This window comes from Bremia lactucae, linkage group LG14 (assembly GCF_004359215.1).
Source record: "Bremia lactucae strain SF5 linkage group LG14, whole genome shotgun sequence".
Classification (NCBI taxonomy): domain Eukaryota; phylum Oomycota; class Peronosporomycetes; order Peronosporales; family Peronosporaceae; genus Bremia; species Bremia lactucae.
In genome coordinates this window covers 2203423-2222100 of record NC_090623.1, presented here as the reverse complement: position 1 = coordinate 2222100, position 18678 = coordinate 2203423, and the positions used below count along the sequence as shown (strand labels likewise).

At 44.6% G+C, this 18678-nt stretch overlaps 4 protein-coding genes across 4 annotated transcripts; all 4 read right to left on the bottom strand.

The window, feature by feature from the left end:
• Positions 1 to 559: 559 nt before the first annotated feature.
• On the bottom strand, positions 560 to 1069 carry CCR75_006621 (uncharacterized protein; the record flags this gene model as incomplete). Its single annotated transcript, XM_067964689.1, has 1 exon — positions 560 to 1069. The coding sequence occupies one exon, from the start codon at positions 1067 to 1069 to the stop codon at positions 560 to 562; it is 510 nt and encodes a 169-aa protein (XP_067816707.1).
• Positions 1070 to 9535: 8466 nt separating this feature from the next.
• On the bottom strand, positions 9536 to 10633 carry CCR75_009677 (uncharacterized protein; the record flags this gene model as incomplete). The annotated part of the gene is made up of 1 exon (XM_067967716.1): positions 9536 to 10633. One exon carries the CDS (start codon positions 10631 to 10633, stop codon positions 9536 to 9538), a length of 1098 nt encoding a protein of 365 aa, XP_067817879.1.
• A 362-nt stretch (positions 10634 to 10995) lies between these two features.
• On the bottom strand, positions 10996 to 11616 carry CCR75_008562 (uncharacterized protein; the record flags this gene model as incomplete). Its single annotated transcript, XM_067966614.1, has 1 exon — positions 10996 to 11616. One exon carries the CDS (start codon positions 11614 to 11616, stop codon positions 10996 to 10998), a length of 621 nt encoding a protein of 206 aa, XP_067814423.1.
• A 1614-nt stretch (positions 11617 to 13230) lies between these two features.
• CCR75_008563 (uncharacterized protein) lies at positions 13231 to 13989 on the bottom strand (the record flags this gene model as incomplete). The annotated part of the gene is made up of 1 exon (XM_067966615.1): positions 13231 to 13989. One exon carries the CDS (start codon positions 13987 to 13989, stop codon positions 13231 to 13233), a length of 759 nt encoding a protein of 252 aa, XP_067814424.1.
• Positions 13990 to 18678: the final 4689 nt, after the last annotated feature.

Here is an 18678-nt window from a genome sequence, read left to right as displayed (position 1 = left end):
TCGACATATTGGGACTATAGTGGCGTATGCATCATTAGGTAAACTTCTGCACTCGCAAGTACATCAACAAACTTTTATTAGAACAAGTCATCAGCATCACGTGATCTTAACTTAGTAATCTTGTTGTACCCATACTGCTCATTCAACGGTTGTGATGAGCTTTAAAGCTACCATCTTGGAAAGTCTGATTTGAGTAGATTAAACGTTAAATATTCGCGCATTCGACGTAGCTTCCTCAAGTTTTTAATAGATTATTATCAGCCGCACTTATATTTATTTTATTAAAAAAAATCCTAGCGAAAATTTCCAGTGTTTCAACGCTGTCGCGTTGGACTAACATAATACAAATATAGAACTACCTAAGAAACTCACTAACCGATACGTAATTACATAAAAATTAAGCAATTAGGCTTTGAAAATTGATATATACGTGTGCTCGACCATCTTCTATTTACATGAATACGCGAATAGTAAACACGAACGATAATTCCCAAAAGGTGCATGCTAAAGCCTTAAGCGTGTCACGAGGTACATTATATTCTTTCGTCACGGCAAGCAATCAAACTGCCGTCATAGCGAAAGCGAGCAAGACGATGAACCCGATGACAAACAAAAAGGCCGAACCGTACGTGACGCTCAAACGCTTAAGTTGACTTGACGAGCTATCCACGATTGCGATATATCCAGCATAGTAAACCTTCTTGCGCGTGAGTCGTTCACCAGTTTTACGGAGCCAACTCGCGAAACGTTTGAGCCTTTGCGAATGGAGACCTAACTTTCGCGTAATTGCCGATAAGGTTTGTCGGACTTTGAAGTCACTGGCAGACTTGACTACCTCTGGAATCTCTTTTGTGACCTTTGCACTGCTTGAACTCGGTCGTAACATTGATTTAAGCCAAGTCAAAGTTCTTTCTTCGGTCCCGATGTCTGGCGTATGGCTTCGAATTCTGTTACCGCTTTTCAATGATTTAGTCGAATCGTCGGTGCCGTCTGATGGATAGCCCACGGCAAGGCACATGGTGTAAGCAATCGACAAGAGCACAACCACAATATACTTGCGTGGACGCATACTTTTAGGCGCAGCGTACACGTGCGACGGCCGATAAAGAATTACGCCGAACGACCGCAGAAAGTCGGAGCAAAAAGCGTTAGTATTTATTCGAGCGACAAATGGTTAGGTTAGCTGATATATCGGGATCAAATAAAAATCTGTTCCGAATCCCAAATGTTTGACTAAATAATAAAAGGCTGCAGGGAGGAGAAAGCTATAATTTACCTAACGTGCAGTTTTAAGGCGTAACGAAGACCGTGATAATCACATCTAATCTTGGGTTCCTGCGTTCATGTGCTCTGTCGATGTTGAAGGATAATCATGTCTCGCTATCGCCTCTTTTGCTTTTATCTCAAAATATTGATCGGTCATTAATCTGTCATAAGCGATCGACGCTCGCAGAATAGTCGGGGTAAGAAAGGACACACTTTTTTATTTAATGTTTCAAAAAGCTTCAGGTACAAAAAAAGCGCTCAATACTATTCGATTACAATAATTCTTGGAGTAATTGCTTGATTAACAGAGTTTATTCTTTGCGTATTCTGTTGTATGAACCTTAATTTGTTTAGTATAAATATCTTATCGTGGATATACATAGAATAAAATTAGACACTTCACAAAATTTTGTTTCTCAGAATAGAATTGTGCAAACGACCAACCAGTTGTGAAGCGGTAAAATAATTATATTCGTTATTAACAACAAAGATAATAATCTTTAGACCATTGCTGTAATGGAGCACACATCGGTTGGAGAACCGTTGTTGTAGTACATTTACTATGGGTAAAATACCCTTTTTATCTAATTTTAAAAAGTTAGTTACTTAAATCCCATTTATTATGGGTAACAGATGTGGTCGCCAGATTATATCTGGCGGCCAAAATCTATTTTAATTAGCAAGGGTAAGGTTTTTGAGATTTAAATAATTAAATAAAGTGCAGTTCCCCTTTTGATATCATAGCGTTAAGTGCCTTCCTAAGGATTGCGCATTGATCTGTAAGAGATAGAAGCCTTTCTGAGGTTATCCTCTTGGCCACTAGTTGTCACTTGGTTCTACGAACCCCTGAATTCCTTGAACTAGAATTCCTTAACCTTTAATAGCTTGTACGACTCCCTGAGTTGTTAAACCCATTAGTTCAATAGAACTAAGTGACTCTCTGAGTCTGAAAGTCTTCCTCCGACTTTAGGAGCGAGGTAGCTCCGCTACACCTGGTAGCACTCGTAGTCAATCTACGCCTGAGTCTTTACAAGACTAGTTTCTCACGAAAATGCAAGAGGTTCCAGAATTGTCAGAAGCGCAACGCGCCGCTTATGACAAGCTCAAAACCTTATTCGGGCTTGAGCACGTGAAATTTATTATCTCCCAGGGACCAGAGGTCCTGCATGCAAAGCTTGAAGCCTTCATGCGCTACAAAGCCTCCCTGATCGGTCAGGTACATGACCATTTAGCGGCATCTATGCCAACCCGGTACATCTCTGTATCTGACTCAGAGCCGAGGGCTCGCTCTCTAACTGTAAATGTGAAAACATTTGAGGGAAAATAGGGAGAAAATCTCCCTTTTTGGATTAAGCAGATAGAAATGTCCATTGATTCCGCCTTGTTTCTTAACAGAACGGCAAAAAATGGCTATTGCCGTTTCCAGACTTGGAGGTAGAGCCATGGAGTGGGCACTATCGTGCAGCACGTCCATAAACGACGCTTTCTCTCATGGGATTCGCTGAAACAGCAAATGACGAGCATGTTAGCACCGCCTTATCAAGCTTTACGCATGCGAATACGGCTCCTAGCGACTCGACAGGATAAAAGAACCCTAGGGGACTTTGTCCAGGAGTTGAGAGCTCTCATTGCATCTATGCATTAAGACCCGGTGCAAGAGGCAATTGTAGTGACCATCTTTATGCGGGGTCTCAATGAGGGCGTTGCCCGTACGGAATTGTTCCGATCTCATCCGGCTACGTTCGAAGAGGCAGTTGCCACAGCGCTACGCACCGAGTTTGACTTTAAGTTTACTCGCGTTAGCACGCCTGTTTACCGAACAAGCTCTTCGAGCACATGGGTTCGTCTAATAGAGCGGAAACTATGGATTTAAGCCTCGTTGAGGAAGCAGAAGAGGCTCTTCAAGCTGCGTAACAGCATAAGACCATCCGTAGATGTTATATGTGCGGAAGCACGAAACATTTACGCCCTGCCTGCCCTCTTGCGAAATTCGCGTAAAGCTCGAAAAAGCTCCAACTCCGACCTATACCAGAGATCTGGCACGGTGTGGGAGAGCGACGATACCCAGTAGTTGCGGGGCGCCCTACTGGGGAAGACCTAGGCTCTTTCGAACCTCAAGGAGGTGAGAATAAACAGAACCTAGCCCCAATAAGTTCGGTGCTAAATGGCACGGGGCGAGAGTACAAGCCTGGCTTACTTGTCGCTTTAGCGACTGTACAGGGCTTTGATAAGCCGTGGTCAATTTAAATTGACTCAGGAGCGTCTTGCAATTATGCTCGACGCCTTTCCCTTGAAGGAACTCAACAATACGTTGAGGCGCTTAGAGCGCATGAAGGTGATACAATCACTGTTCGCTTAGCGACTGGACTCGTGTCACTGTTCCCAAAGTTCCATTGAACTTAATTATGAAATTTCTGGACTTTGACAGTATGGAACGCTGTGTCGTCCTTGATATGGATTCGAGAAATGATCTCATCCTTGGTATGAACTGGTTAGAACACCATGAGCCATCGATCGATTGGAGAACTAAGACCTGAGGCGCCACGCGCAATATTCCTAGAAAAGTTTTGGAGACATGAACCCACCTTTGCTAGGCAACAAAAGCGCTATTGGCGCGGATCATTGAATGAGTCTGTCAGTGTTTTAGACATTGGCATGTCTGAGTTAATAAACTCTAACGTTAAAAACATTAATTCTGAGCCCGACTCAGCAGAAATAAGTGGAACGGCACGTACTCCGTCGAGTGACACTCGTTGTAATAACGATTGACTGAATTCTAAAAGCACTGTTGGCCTAAGGTGGGATCATGACTCTCCAAAACTTTGCTAGGAACATTGCGCATGGCGCCTAAGGTCTTAGACCTCCAATCGATCCATGGCTCATGGTGTTCTAACCAGGCTATTCCAAGGATGAGATCATATCTCGAATTCGATTAAGGACGAGGCAGCGTTCCATACTGTCAAAGTCCAGAAACTTCTTGCCTAAATTCAAGAAACTTTAGGAGCAGTGACACGAGTCCCAGTCGCTAAGCGAGCAGTGATTGTATCACTTTCATGCGCTTTAAGTCCCCAACGCATTAGTTTCCCTCAAGCGAAAGACGTCAAGCATAAGTGCAAGACGCTCCTGAGTCAATTATAATTGACCACGGCTTATCAAAACCCTTTACAGTCGCTAAAGCGACTAGCAGCCAGGCTTGTACTCTCACCGATCTAATTGGGGCTAGATTCTATTTATTCTCACCTCCTAGAGTTTTAACAGAGCCTAGGTCTTCCCCAGTAGAGCGGTTTTCACCTACATGGTATCGACGTTTTCCGCACCGTACCAGATTTCTGGTATAGGTCGGAATTGGTGCTATTTTGAGCTTTACGAGTATTTTGTAGGGGACAGGCCGGACGTAAATGTTTCGTGCTTCCGCACATACAACATCTACAAATGATTTCATGCTGTTCCACTGCTTGAAGTGCCTTTTCTCCCTCCTCAACGAGGCGTAGATCCATGAATTCCGGTCTATTAGACGGTACCAATGTGCTCGAAGAGCTTGTTCGGTAAATAGGCGGGCTAACGCGAGCAGACTTAAAGACGAACTCAGCGCGTAGCGCTATGGCAATTGCGTCTTCGAAAGTAGCTGGATGGGGTCGTAATAATTCCGAACGGTCAACGCCTTCATTGAGAAACCCCAAAAAAATTTACGATAGTTGCTTCTTGCATCGGGCCTTGAAGCATAGATGCAATGAGTGTTCTCAACTCCTGGGCATGGTCCTCTAGGGCTCGTTTACCCTGTCGAGTCGCTATGAGCCGTGATCGTATGCGTAAAGCCTAATCAGGCGGTGCAAACATGCTGGTCATTTGCTGAATTACCGAATCCCATGAGAAAAAAAAGCGTCGTCTATGGACGCTGCACGAGAGTGCCCACTCCATGGCTCTATCTTCGAGGTACAGAGATATACCGAGTTGGCATAGATGCCGCAAGGGTGATCCTGAACCTGGCCGATCGGGGAGGATTCGTACGCATGAAGGTTTCAACCCTTGCATGCAAAACCTCTGGTCCCTGAATATACTGAACTTTACATATTCAAGCCCAAATAAAGTTTTGAGCTTGTCATACGCTATGCCCTGCGCTTCTATAAGTTTTGAGACCTCTTCCATTTCAGTGAAGGCTTAGTCTTATAAAGACTCAGAGATTGACTACTAGTGCTACCAGATGTAGCGGAGCTTCTTCGCTGCTAAAGATAGAGGAAGACTTTTAGACTTCAAGATCAAAAGGAAAACTCAGCATTTTTAATTTTAATTTAAATTCAAAACCTTACCGTAGCTAATTCAAAATAGATTTCGGCCGCCAGATATATATCTGGCGGCGACTACATTTGTTACCCATAATAAATGGAATTTAAGTAATTAATTATTTTAAAATAGAATAAAAGGGTATTTACCCATAAAGTAAATGTACCACAACAACGGTTCTCCAACCGATGTGTGCCCCATTACAATAAAGGTACCACAAAACGGTTCTCCAACCAATGTGTGCCTCATTACAGAGGCAGTCAAAAACACGTCGATTTGGGCGAGCGCGCGTGAACAGGCACAACCGCGTCTCCGATTGCGCATAAAATGCAACGTCAACATTTGATGATATTCCATATGTCTAACGTTAACTCCATTTTGTTCGGTATTGAGGTTTCGACCTCCAAGCGGTACGGAACCGTACATTCGACCAGCACCATTTGTTGGACACACTGCTGAGCTTTATAGGAACGTTATTTAAGTTGTATATGGCATAAGCGGCCACTATAGTAATTTGATAAGGCCTTTCGGTGCGCGTGCTGCTCTTCGAGTAACGCCAAATAGGCAGCCTCCGCATGTGTGATTAGCTGTACTCGAAAAGGCGGGACCAAGCCAGACCCATTCTTAGACCCGGCTTTGATATTGTCGATTACCAGATCAGGAGCAAGCCTGGTATGAGCGAGCGTTAAAATTTTACGCATACGCCAACTGCTGACGCTAACCTAAATGTAGTGATAGCGTAAACGACTTTCAGTAGACAGCGAAGGCCTAAATGATACCTGCATCTTCCTACGATGTTCCGCTGTAAATATATGCTGCAGCGAGTGTACGCTCGAAATTATGCTCGACCTCTAAAATTAAAATTGCGTGGGCTAAAATTTAAGCTTCATTGTAAGGGTGGTCGATTTGGCTATTTTCGCCTCGCGAACCAGACTCAAGATTTTTATTGATCTTCCTATCTGATGAATTTTAATTAAACGATAAATGCTCAGGACTCAATTCAGGCATCAGTAAACTGCAAGCGGGCACGTCGTAATGCGGCCACGCTCTACTTATACACACACCATAGCACAGCGAGGAGGCGGTTTAACCAGCTTCTTTTGCGTGCAGTGAGGTAGTTGCGGTGGGCGCGTTAGCGACTTCACCTAACGCACTAAGTACTTTGATTAAGTGTCTTCACGGGAGCGGTAATCCGGCTCGTGCTAAATAGTTCCGCTTACCATTTTTGGTAGGTGTGTGGACTTCTTAGATGGACTTTTGGGTAATCAAACCAAAGGAAGTTGGAGGCAATAACAGGTCTGGGATGCCCTTAGATGTTCTGGGCCGCACGCATGCTACGACGGGGTGTATCGTTACATAAAATTAACACTTATAAATAGTTTATTAATATATTATCTAAAAGGTAGAGAATATTTGGAGAATATTACTTACATAGTAATGTTCAGAAATCTTATCCATAAATAGGTATAGGCCATTATATCTATTTATCCACCACGACCTGATTGGCACGTTCTGTTTGGCCATTGATCTGAGGATGGTCTGCAGTCGACATGGGGAACTCGCCACCTAGCAGCCCAAGCACTTGTCGCCAAAACCCAGACGTAAATCATTGATCCCGGTCCAATACTATGGACTCGGCCATCTCGTGTAATCGGTATACGCGATCCAGGACAAGAGAGCTGCCTACTTGCCTTTGATCGATGTCTTACATGGTGCTGAATGAACCATCTTGCTTAGACCGTTTACGAAGACGACGAGCCCCGTCCGACCCTAATGTGAAGTCTAGACTTACTGACTTCCAACAGTTGGTTGGAATCGGTAGCGGCTTCAGTGGCGCACTGCTGGACGGTGCAGGCTTTATGCTGACACTGTTCGCAAGAGCGAATATAGTTGGCCACCCATCTAAATAAGTGCGTTCACCAAAATTTCTCTGACACTCGTAAGAATGTCTTTTCACGGCCCAGATGCCCACTAGATGGCGCATCATGGAGCTCGTGAAGGGTCATCAGCTTGAGGTCTGTGTCATGAGGCACATAGATTCCCAAGGAATCACAAGGTGACAGCTGATGCCATAACAGGCCATCGATGAAGCTAAAGCGATTTACCTCAGCTTTCTCCTGCATTTTTTCGACCCCTCAGTGGTAGATGCGGACTCATGCGTCTCGCACGCTGGTTATTGCCATCGCTCTTCGGAAAGGGATTCCTCTTGCTGGGCGTCTTCGCCCCAGCAGGGGCCCAGGCATAGCAGCGCTCATATGACTGCGCTTGCCACATTTGTGACAGACAACGTCTGCATTGCCCAACTCCATGGAAGTGACACCTGTTCTCTCGGCCGACGGCTTATACCAAGCTATCGCCGAGGCACTGTTGTAAAATTTCTCCTCAACTAAGGCAATTTGGATTCCATCGTTGACGGCACCTTTCTAATAAGAGCCTGTCACGATGAGCCATGACGTATTCCGTTCATAAACTTGGGCACTTTTATGTGCTCCCCAATCGGACCTACGGTAATTGATCCCGACAGCTAGTGCATCTCCTGCACATGCTCTTGCATAGATCGCTTCGCCTGCCACGCCCCGAAAACGCGCACCTTATGCAACACCTCGTTGTTTGGTGGCTGGCACATGGCGCGAGTCTTTGTCTTATAATCGCCCATGAAGGGAACACCTTGAATACGCTATACCCGCCGAGTAAGCCCACTCTGAGGCTTTACCGCGCGGGTGCGACATGGAGTACGGCACCATCGGGCTGTCATCTTCGATTAGCTGCGACACACCGCATTGCTTTACTGCTAACAGCCGATGGATATCGTGCGCGCTGCAGTTCCATCGAACTTGGGCGGGTCCATCCGAATAAGCCTCGGCTGAGAGCGGAGAGCATCTTAACAGTCCTGTTGAAAGCCTCGCTTCGAGCCTGCTCTCGCCTTAGCTCATCCTGAGTCTGTGTGACAGACTCCGCCGTAGCATGGCTTTGTGCCTCGGACGCGACCCTTCGCTGTCCGAGCATGAGTGCGTCAAACTGCTCCAACTGAGTAACATGTTGCTCAGGAGACTACCCAAGACCCTGGCCATGGCTTGTTCCCTAAGTCCCTGCGCCGTCTGCTCAGCCAACTCCCGATGATGTTCGGAGGTGGGGGGAAATGAGTCCAATCGATATTGAGGCTCATCCTCACGTACACGCTCAAAGATGCGGGTCGTGGGAAGGATTTCAAGTTCCACCAAGTGTAGACGGGCGCTACTTAAAGCTGCCACGTACTACGCACGCACACACCTTCGACGATTTACCGCCTTCTCTCACGTGCAGTGAGGTTTGTGGTGGGCGCCTTAGCGACCTCACCCAACTCACGAAGTACACTGATAAAAGTGTCGTCACGGGAGCGGTAATCCGGCTCCTCGTGCAAACTTATCAAGTATATTGTAAGTTTAAGACTGATTTATATTTAATCGCATTAAATATAAATTTCTGTTATTACCTAGCATAAATGCCGTCTTTGTAGATAGACTAATATGTGCTGCGAGCGTATCGTTTTTGGGTATTTCGCATAGCGGATGACGCTAGGATGTACCAATGTGCATCACATACATAAGGGTGGGTCACATATATATGAAGCACACTTAAGTGGTAGGTTTTTTTTTTATTACTTCAATTAAGTACCTAGGAATTTAAGTTGAATATAACAATTCCAACGTAAATACTTCTTTATTATTTTCTCTTACAGAAATAATATTCATGTTTTAACGGTACACCCCGTTCCATTTCGTGCTAAACTGACGGCCCCGGGTCACTCGATGTTATGTAAGAGCTAATTCCTGTCTAGGACAGCGACTCAAAGAAGTAATTCACTATTCTTTCCAATCCTGGGTGCAGGTCCTAGTGCCGTGTCATCTTTTGTGCATTTGGGCATGTAAGTTCAGTGCTTAACAATTAATTCATTGTAAATGCCCACATAACGCGATAATCTTTTATCGATAAAGTCATCCAAGAATCTTTACTCGCTCTGTTGATTACAAGCTTCCGCAGTGAATCTCGTAACGTCCAAGGAGCTTTGAGCAATGACGTTCTCGAGACGCTTTTCAATATCGACGGTATGAAGCAAAATTCGCTGCATTAGAATCGCCGAGTCGCCATCTAATCCAGGAATCAGTGCCTGTAGATTCCGTTCGCCTTGCCACAATTGAATAACTCCCGCTTTCAGTGAATACCCTTGAGCATCGAGGTCATCGAGACCTGATCCGTGTTCAAAATGAGTTTTAATAGCTTGCTGTTGCTTGTCGTCGTCGTCAAGATATGGCACGACAGCAATAAGCTGCAACGTGTCGTCTAACTCATTCAGAACCTTTTCAATCGAATGATCTTCTGGTGCTTTACGATCCACGGGATTATAAGCCGGAGCTGAAGAATGCCGTTCTTCGCGCTTGGCCTCGTGACGGTCGTTCTCATGCGTTTCATCTTCCTTTTCAAAGCCTAAATTTGGATTCTCTACTGCGTGTTTACCTACACTTTTGCCCCAGCTTCCTTTGTCCCATTGAAAGACCTCAGGGAGCCCACAGTTGCTGAAAAATTGACCCAATGCCTCCTCTACCAACGTATTACATGCACCTCCCGTCGTGCGTAGTTGCAACTCGACTTCTTTAAATTCACCCTCGATAGGTGTTTTTAAAAAAAATGGAAGTTTTAAGGTCTTGGCTGGGGGAAATTGATTGTGTTTCTCAATGGCGTCCAGGATGCCCAAGAGCTCTTTGTACGATTCCTCATTTGCGCGCTGCTGCGTTGGATACTGTCCAAAGAGATCCGGATGCGTACGCAAATAGAGCTTGCGCAACGTTTCTTTAAGAATTGGCACCTTGACTCCTTTTTGGCTCTTGTTGACGCGTAATTTCTTCCGACGGAGCGTGCGTTCGCTGACTTTTGTTCGTACAAAACTAATGCTGCTGGTTCGGGTTGATAGGAATGGAGGGTCGATAGAGCAAGGCACGCGGTGCTTATGCATTTGTTGCCAGGGAATTGCTGTGCTTAAGCGTGTAGACGCGTGCATTTGGAAGCGAGAAACGATAAGCGTCTGACGAGCTAGTGCGACGAAGCCCATTACCACCGCTTTTCAGAGCCCTGAAGGCAAGAATGAATAAAATTATTTATCACTTTTTTTGAGAGCAAAATATGCGTTTTTCGTAATGAGCACAAATTCGGGTCATGCCTGAAATTACATGTTGCCCATTTTCTTGTGCATTTTACGGCGAGGTATTCTTACAATCGTTCTTTATTTCTAACATAAGATAAGGAGAATTTATCAATGGTGCAAGTATACGTACATCATTTATACGGGACTTAGACGTCTTGATTGCCTGTGTCGAATCAAAAGTTAAGAGCAAAAGCAAAGCACGCGGGCTCGACCAAGATCTCCGCAATACCTTGATGGTGTCGAGATGACTTCTTTTTTAACGGACAATCTCAAATGACCTGATTGTCTTCTTGCAACTCATCTTTGTCATCGGGATCAACTCCACCATTCGAGAGCATCTCACGCACTTTTCTCTCAATATTAAGCGTGTGGAGCAGGATACGCTGCAGAATCTGGGCCGAATCGGTATCCAATCCCTCAACAATCTTTGTAAGGTCGCGCTCACCCTTCCAAATCTTATGCGTCCCAGCTTTAATATTATACCCACGTTCATCAATCTCATCAAGACCACTGCCACTCTCAAAGTGTTGGCGCACTTCCCCATACTCCTCTTCATCCATCAGTGGCACAGCAGCAATAATTTCAAAAACTTCATTGAGCTCTTTCAGCAAGTTTTCAATCGAAGCATCTTCAATTGTCATTTCACTGTCGTCAAATGCTAGCGTAGGTTCAATTTCGTTCTCTTCTGGCAGGACCACACGCTCGCTCACCTTTGTTCGCAAAAAGCCTACTCGAGTCGATAGGATCGGAGACTCCATCGCACAGGGCAAGCGCTGCCACTTCGTTCGCTGCAAGAATTGCTCATTAGCTACAAGAGGACAAACGCGCATACGGGAATAGAGGAATCGAGAAGTGGCGCGTGCCTGACGAGCTACCGACATGAAGGCCATGACGCAAGGCGAAGAGTGTTGTTTTTATTGGTTTTGAGTCATTTCTTGTACAGCGTGATATTAGGTACGTAGTCCATTATTGCTTCAAAACTTTTTTTATTTTCAAGCTGACAAGCAATAGTAGCCGAAGATGCTTTTTTAGCCGCTTAATACTCCATAATAGCTCAAATTTAAAATTTAAAATAGTTTCTTACATCCTTGACAACCTCAAAATGGAAACTGCAAAAAAAAAGTAGCGTAAATAATACTGTACATACAGTACATCGTCTGATACAACCGTTTGCTCTTGAGGTCACGGGAGAGCTGTAACATGAGTTATTTAAATAGTGTCGGAAAACCTAAAGTGACCTCAGGCAATTTGCATACAAGGCCAATGCAAGTCTTTAACGCTACCAGTAGCTAGAAAGCCTGTTGCATGTGACAGAAAAACACGATCTAGAATATTTTCGTGCCTTACATAATAGCACTCCTCTGAATTATGCAATGCGGAGACCTCCAACACATTCATGAGCGCACATTGCAATGAAGTTCAGTCGCAAATAATAAACTGTTTTTGGGAATATGCGTCCAATATTGCGCAAAAGTTTGTTTCGCGAGGAACATGAAAGTTTGCAGCGATTGATCGAAGAGCATTTTTTTATTTGGTGATGAGCAAGCTAAGTGACTCCTACACGGCCCCGAAGACTTCGCAAAAAAAATTGCGTCTTAATACGGCAATGTGAAGAATGCGTCTTTTTACATGACAGGACGTCGACGCTGGCATACCTCTAAATCGTTAAGTTGCTTGCTAATCACTTTTGAGTACCGCGAGTTTTTACGTGTTTGTATAGAAGTCGGATGAAAACCTATTTGCGCTTAAAATATTAGAGGAAGGCACCTTGAATTCTCTTGGTAGAACCACCTTTTGCCATCACGGCCGGTCGGCTGCTTTTGTTTTGATACGGAAAACAGCCTGCATTTTCGTGGCTTATTGCAGTTAGGACGTCGACAGCTTGATTTAAACCTCGCATTAGCTTGAACGATATTGTGCTTTCCCTTGAAATTAATTAGCTATTTCTTACATCGCAGTGTTCTAGCCATTAATTTTTAGCATCACATTCCAGAATCTTAAGTTGTAATCGCGATAACTTTTTTTCTGTTTGAAAGTAATCGTTAAAAGGTATAACAACTCCCGCCAAACAAAATAATTGAAAATTGCTGCTGCAGTGCGAGGGAGCACCAGCGCAGACTACTCGTATAATTGTATACTCTAATAATAATCTAAAAGATTTGCATATCCATTCCAACGAAAGAAGACCTTCACGATTACAGTCTGTCAGAAAAAAATTAAAATCCGCCCGTGTCTAGCATTTTAAATACTGAAAATTCGGGATCTAATTACGCACCTTGTGATAGTCAAACCCAATAAGAGCTCTGCAGACCTAATTGGCCTGGCGTCGAATGAATAAGAAGTATCTCTGACATTTATTTTGTCTAGCTTGGTCCCGACGAACAAAAAAAAAAATAGTGCGTTTGATACACGCTGAATGATAGCTTTTAGATTTTTTTAATTATCTGAAACTTACTCAATTCAGCAAAAACTTGGACAAGACAAACGTAATTTAAACACTCAATTTAATCATGCTTGGTACCAGTGGTCGTGGCAAAACGCCTCTTTAGTCTTGGGAGCACAAGGCCACCTACGATAGCAACCACTATAAGCTGCATCGTCGTGGCGCTATCAATAATGTCTCCACGCGATCGTAGCTCGCGCAGAATAAGCCCAGCTTTGCAGCTCAGGAAATTGTACGGAACGAGCCCAAATAGCGGGCCTAACGTAAATTGGCCTAGCGGAATGGCCAAGTGGGGCGACGCCATGTTAATAAACCAATTGGGGGTGAATGGAAATACGCGCAGGAATATCATATTCAGCGCCATTTCGTCGCGATGTGCGTCCAATATACTTCTTAAGCGATCGAGTTTTTGCGGAAAAAAGTGCGTGACGACGCGGTAGCCAAAACGCCGCGAAAGGAGAAACATAAAGACCGATCCCAGTGTGTTGTTAGCCAAGCACAGAGGAAATCCCAGCGTCATCCCAAACAACGCGCCGCCCAATAGATTGAAAAATACGGTGCCCGGAATCGCAAATGTTTGCAGGTATAGATAGCAGCCCATGTGTGCGAGCAAAAGTGAACCTCGTTGGCGCTCGGAGAAGCTCTGAAGGGTCTTGCCTAGCTCTTGAGCTGCCTCGAGCGTTGTAGGCAGTCGAAGCGCGAGCCACTCGGTGTCTGTGAGCGTCGAGATTACCAGCGAGTGCAACATCACGCCTAATAGCGCCGTGGTGACTATGAAAACGACGCCCACGAGCTGAAGATCACGGCGCCAGTCCGACATCGTTGCTAAACTTTGTCGACTGCTGCGGATCCTGTTCAAGAAAGTGTTCGGAAGAACGGGGGGTAGGTTATTTTTTGGAAATTTTTATTTTGTTATTTGAATGGATTTTATTGCCAGATCGTTATTAATTAAAAAAAAGAATGCCAGTTAGCAAACAGTTTAACTAAGTAAAATTTTAGGAAAACATGATCCTTTGGCTGATGTATATTTGGTAAGGCTGTAGAGATAGAGTGCGGCAACCGATTCTAGTTTACAGATGGACAAAGGTCTAAGTCCTTCATACTAGCCATAGAAGGATATGAATATTAAAAATAACGACGACAAGAAACAGTCTCTAATTTGCTCTACACTGTTTAGTAAGTATACTTCGTTACGACGTAGTGCTAGCTAAGTAAAATAAACAGGTGTTCCTTGTACCGCACACTATCTCCGTCCCAGCGCGAGATTGTCAGGACCATTCAACTCGCTGAGCCCATGACCACTCATTTCGATTTATCTTTTATACCATTCCTTTTCTATTGATTCAAATTACATATGCGCCATAATAAAAACAAGTAAAAAGGTTGGCGCAATAAGGAGAGATGATACTTAGTAATAATTAGATTTAGGATAGGCGATCCTTAGAGGATGAGCCAAAAGTATCGGCTAGTAAAGCAAAAAAAATAATTCAGTCGTAATTTACCCTCATTCCTCACAAGTGGTACCACTTGTTGGTCTTCCGCTCGCTTCTTCGCCGTCCGCTCGCTTCTTCGCCGTCCGCTCGCTTCTTCGCCGTCCGCTCGCTTCTTCGCCGTCTACTCGCTTCTTCGCCGTCTGCTCGCTTCTTCGCCGTCCGCTCGCTTCTTTGCCGTCCGTTCGCGCTTCGCTGGATTGCACTGCGTTGGATTGCCCAGCACTACTTGTAGCGTAAGGGATTCCACTCGCAGCCAGTAACGTACTGCTTGTAGCGTGGGAATTTCCGCTCGCAGTCAACTGCTCCATTCCTTTGGAAGCGCTGCGTAGCAGTTTTGATTGTGTGGCTTCAGTATCCACTGTAACTCTAAGCGTCTGCCTGACAGATATAGTCGCTTAGTCTGTGTGAGGTTGGGACCGGCTTAACACGGTGAAACAGTTAATCCATCTGGAATAAGATTGAATCTCTTACCCATTACGCTTAATGGCTAAAGAAAGTCGTTGAGATTTATGAGCAAAAAGCTAAAAGCTAATAATCAGATTCCATACTACTGTAGTAAGGCTTTCCTCTTTGAGTACGGTGAAAAGTCTGCAAAGACTGCGAACGATTTGCCTGCGTCATTACAAAAGACCCGACGCATTACAAAAGGCCCGACGCATTGCAAAGATCTTAGCAAAGCAACTCACCAAGGAGAAAGGATGCCTGCCCAAGCAAGAGTCCACCTTATCAGCTCCGTTACACGAGGTATACGCGCTTTTAGAAGAAGCCGAGCGCACCATTTTTAAGGATCTTCGGTTCAACTTAAGAGCCTAGTCTTTTTATAGTTCCGAACACATTCTTCTTCCATTATGGGCAACCCTCAAACGCCGAGCTAATGCAGCAAATGATGCACATGCTACAGCAACAACAAGAGTTAATCAAAACATTCGCTAATTCCTAAAAGATAGGTGGGCTTAAGGTGGACGGGCTAAGGATGCCGACGTAAAGCGGAAAAAGCGAAGAGTCGGTTCGCCTTTATTACGCGCAAGTACAGCAATATTTTATTGCGCACGGTAAGAAGTGGAAAGAGGACGCAAAGGCTCCTCAAGTACTTGCCGTACTAGGAAGCTCATTGCGAGGACCAGCAGCACAATGGCTCTTGCTGCATCAAAAAAGAAATTCACTCAGCCGATGAGTTTTCTCTAGCAGTGAAAAAAAAACAATTCGTCTTTGCGGATCTGCAACAACGTCTTCGAGACGATCTGCATCGGCTGAGACAAGCCAATTGCAAAGGCTTAACGGACTACATTGCGAAATCTCGACACATTATTTCGCAAGTTGAGGACATGACTCGAGTTGACATTTCATCTATTTTCAACGAGGGTTTAAAGCAAGAACTCAAGAAGAAGTTCAATATCGACGGGGAAACGCACTGTAGGATGCTATTACTGTGGCGCTCGATTTTGAACGCACACATTCGGGTGTTTATCATCACCACAACGCTACAAAACCTCGTCCTGGTCCACAAAATGTGGCCAGAGAATTAAACAAGAAGCCAGAGCCGATGGAAATCGGCAATGCTCGGCCATTTAATAGGTCTTCTTGCGTCCATAATCGACGTCGAAATAAACGAAAGTGTGCATACTGCAAAATACTGGGGCACACGATTCAGCAGTGTTACAAGCGCAGGAACCAGCAAAATAATCGCGGCAACGGATATCGTCGCGATCGTGCGAACGCCAACTATTTCGTGAATGAGTCAGTTAAAGAAGAAACCATCGCGACTGCGTCAAACGAAGCTATCACCACACTATGTGAAGCTGACTTTGCTTCCTTCACGGGAAAAGATTTGATCATCTAAAAGGGTCATCTTGACGATCGTGCTGTCAATATGATACTCGATTCTGGCGCCACATGCAATGGGGTGAAGCCGAGTTTGCTGCAATGCGTCATGTCCTGAAATGGCTTTCAAGTCACTCGTTTCGAAGGCACTAATAACACCAAAAATAAGTGAAGAAAGGAGTCGCCAATAGCCCATTTGATGATAATCGAATTTCTGACGTTCCGGTCATTGAGTGGCCAATGAGCAATTGCCATGATGTAATTCCGGGTAAGCCCTGGTGTGCTGCGCACGAGCCAATCATTAATTGACGTACTCATCAAGTTTCGTTCAAAAGTGGTGACATACCATATGATGAGGTTGTGAATCGGTCATTATTCCTCTGCTGACTTCTTAAGGAAATTGAAGACATCACAATTTGAAGAAGTCTATCGTGTCAAAATTTATCAAGAGTCGGAATTTACAAAACCTCGTGAAAACGATTGAAGGCTTTACTCGATTCCTATAAAGATGTATTCCCAGAAAAGTTACCGAATTCATTGCCTCCTCATCGGTCGGTGGAGTTTGGTATCAATATACAGCCCGGTGTGCAACCGAGTAATCGTTCGCCATTTCGACTTTCACAAGCTGAACAAAAGGCTTTACAGAAGTTCGTCGATGAGAACCTTTCATGCGGATAGATCGAGCTTTCAGACTCGCTTTGGGTATCAAACATCTTCGGCATTCCTTAAAATGACCCAACGATCGGTACGAGGTGTATCTCGTTCGGAATGGATTCGATCCGGAAACGCGAACATTTTGCTCAGTTGGGTGATTGGCTTTCGTTACGTCAACTCAACGTCAGTCGTCCCTAAAATACCTTTGCCGCGAATCGATAAATTATTCGATAAGATGTATGGTATGAGCTACTTCACAGTCATTGACTTAGCTCAAGGGTACCATCAGAGGCATATTCATCCGGATAGCAAAACGTACACTGCGTTTCGTAAATCAAATGAGACATATCAGTGGTGCGTTGCGCCGATGGGCCTTGCTGGAATGCCTCGCATTTCGTCGCGCTTGATGCGTGTTCTTTTTGAAAAGTTCTCATTCGTTGTTGTATATTTGGATGGTACATGCATCTTTTCCGTCTCAAAAAAAGGTACTTCTGAAAATTCTAAATTATCTGAACATTCATAACCCTGACACCATTGGCTATTAATTACTTTTAATGTAATACTGGGGTCAATTATTTCATGCTATCGTGTTCGACGTCTTACGCAAGTGAATACTCTTCGCTCACATTGGTAAGTGCAAGTTCGCGCGTCAAGAGGTCAGCTTTTTGGGGCACGCTGTTTCTGGTGACGGATTATTTATCGAAAACAAAGGCGGAAGCAATCGCGAAGTGGCCTTCACTTACCTCTGTAAAGGAATCGCAAAGTTTTCTTGGTCTTGCTTGTTATTATCGCCGCTTTATTCATCAGTTTGCGCAAATAGTTCTGCCGTTGAGCCATCTCGTTAGGAAAGATTTTTCATGGGTCTTGAATGCAGAACAAGAGGATTTGCTCGTAAGGCTGAAGTCTGCCTTACAAGCTGCACCTGTGCTGACTTTGCCTAACTCTTCACGCCCGTTTGTTCTCACTACGGATGCATCGGGGTCGTGCATTGGTGGCGACTTATCGCAATTTATCAATAGACATGACCATCCAGTAGCGTTTTACTCAAAGAAACTTGGAATCCGTGAGATTAGTTGGCCTGCTCGTGAGAAGGATCTATTTGCAATAAAAGAGGGGTTAGAAAAATGGGCAATAGCGCCTGCTCTTGGCTTCTTCATCATCCGTCAGTCTCGCCGAAGTTGGCTCGATACTTGACCACCTTCGCTCAATACGCGTTTACTATACACCACATTAATGGTGCTTTAAACGTTGTAGCTGATGCGCTTTCGCGCCGGCCTGATGATTCTGTCGTGGACAATATCCGCTTTCATAAGTGCGATTTTCTAGTTGCCAACAACGAGGTACACGTTTACTTTGTTCGCCCTCGGTGCCAACTCTGCCCCGGGAGGAAGCTGAGACTCTGCAAGTTGCTGCCTTAATGACAGTGTCGTATGGCGAGTTGTCAACAGAAGTTCGTAAGCTACTTCAATAAGGCTTTGCCAGAATTGCCTAAAGAAGCATGGAAAAGCTCCGAAACAAGTTTATTGATTGTGAAGCAAGAG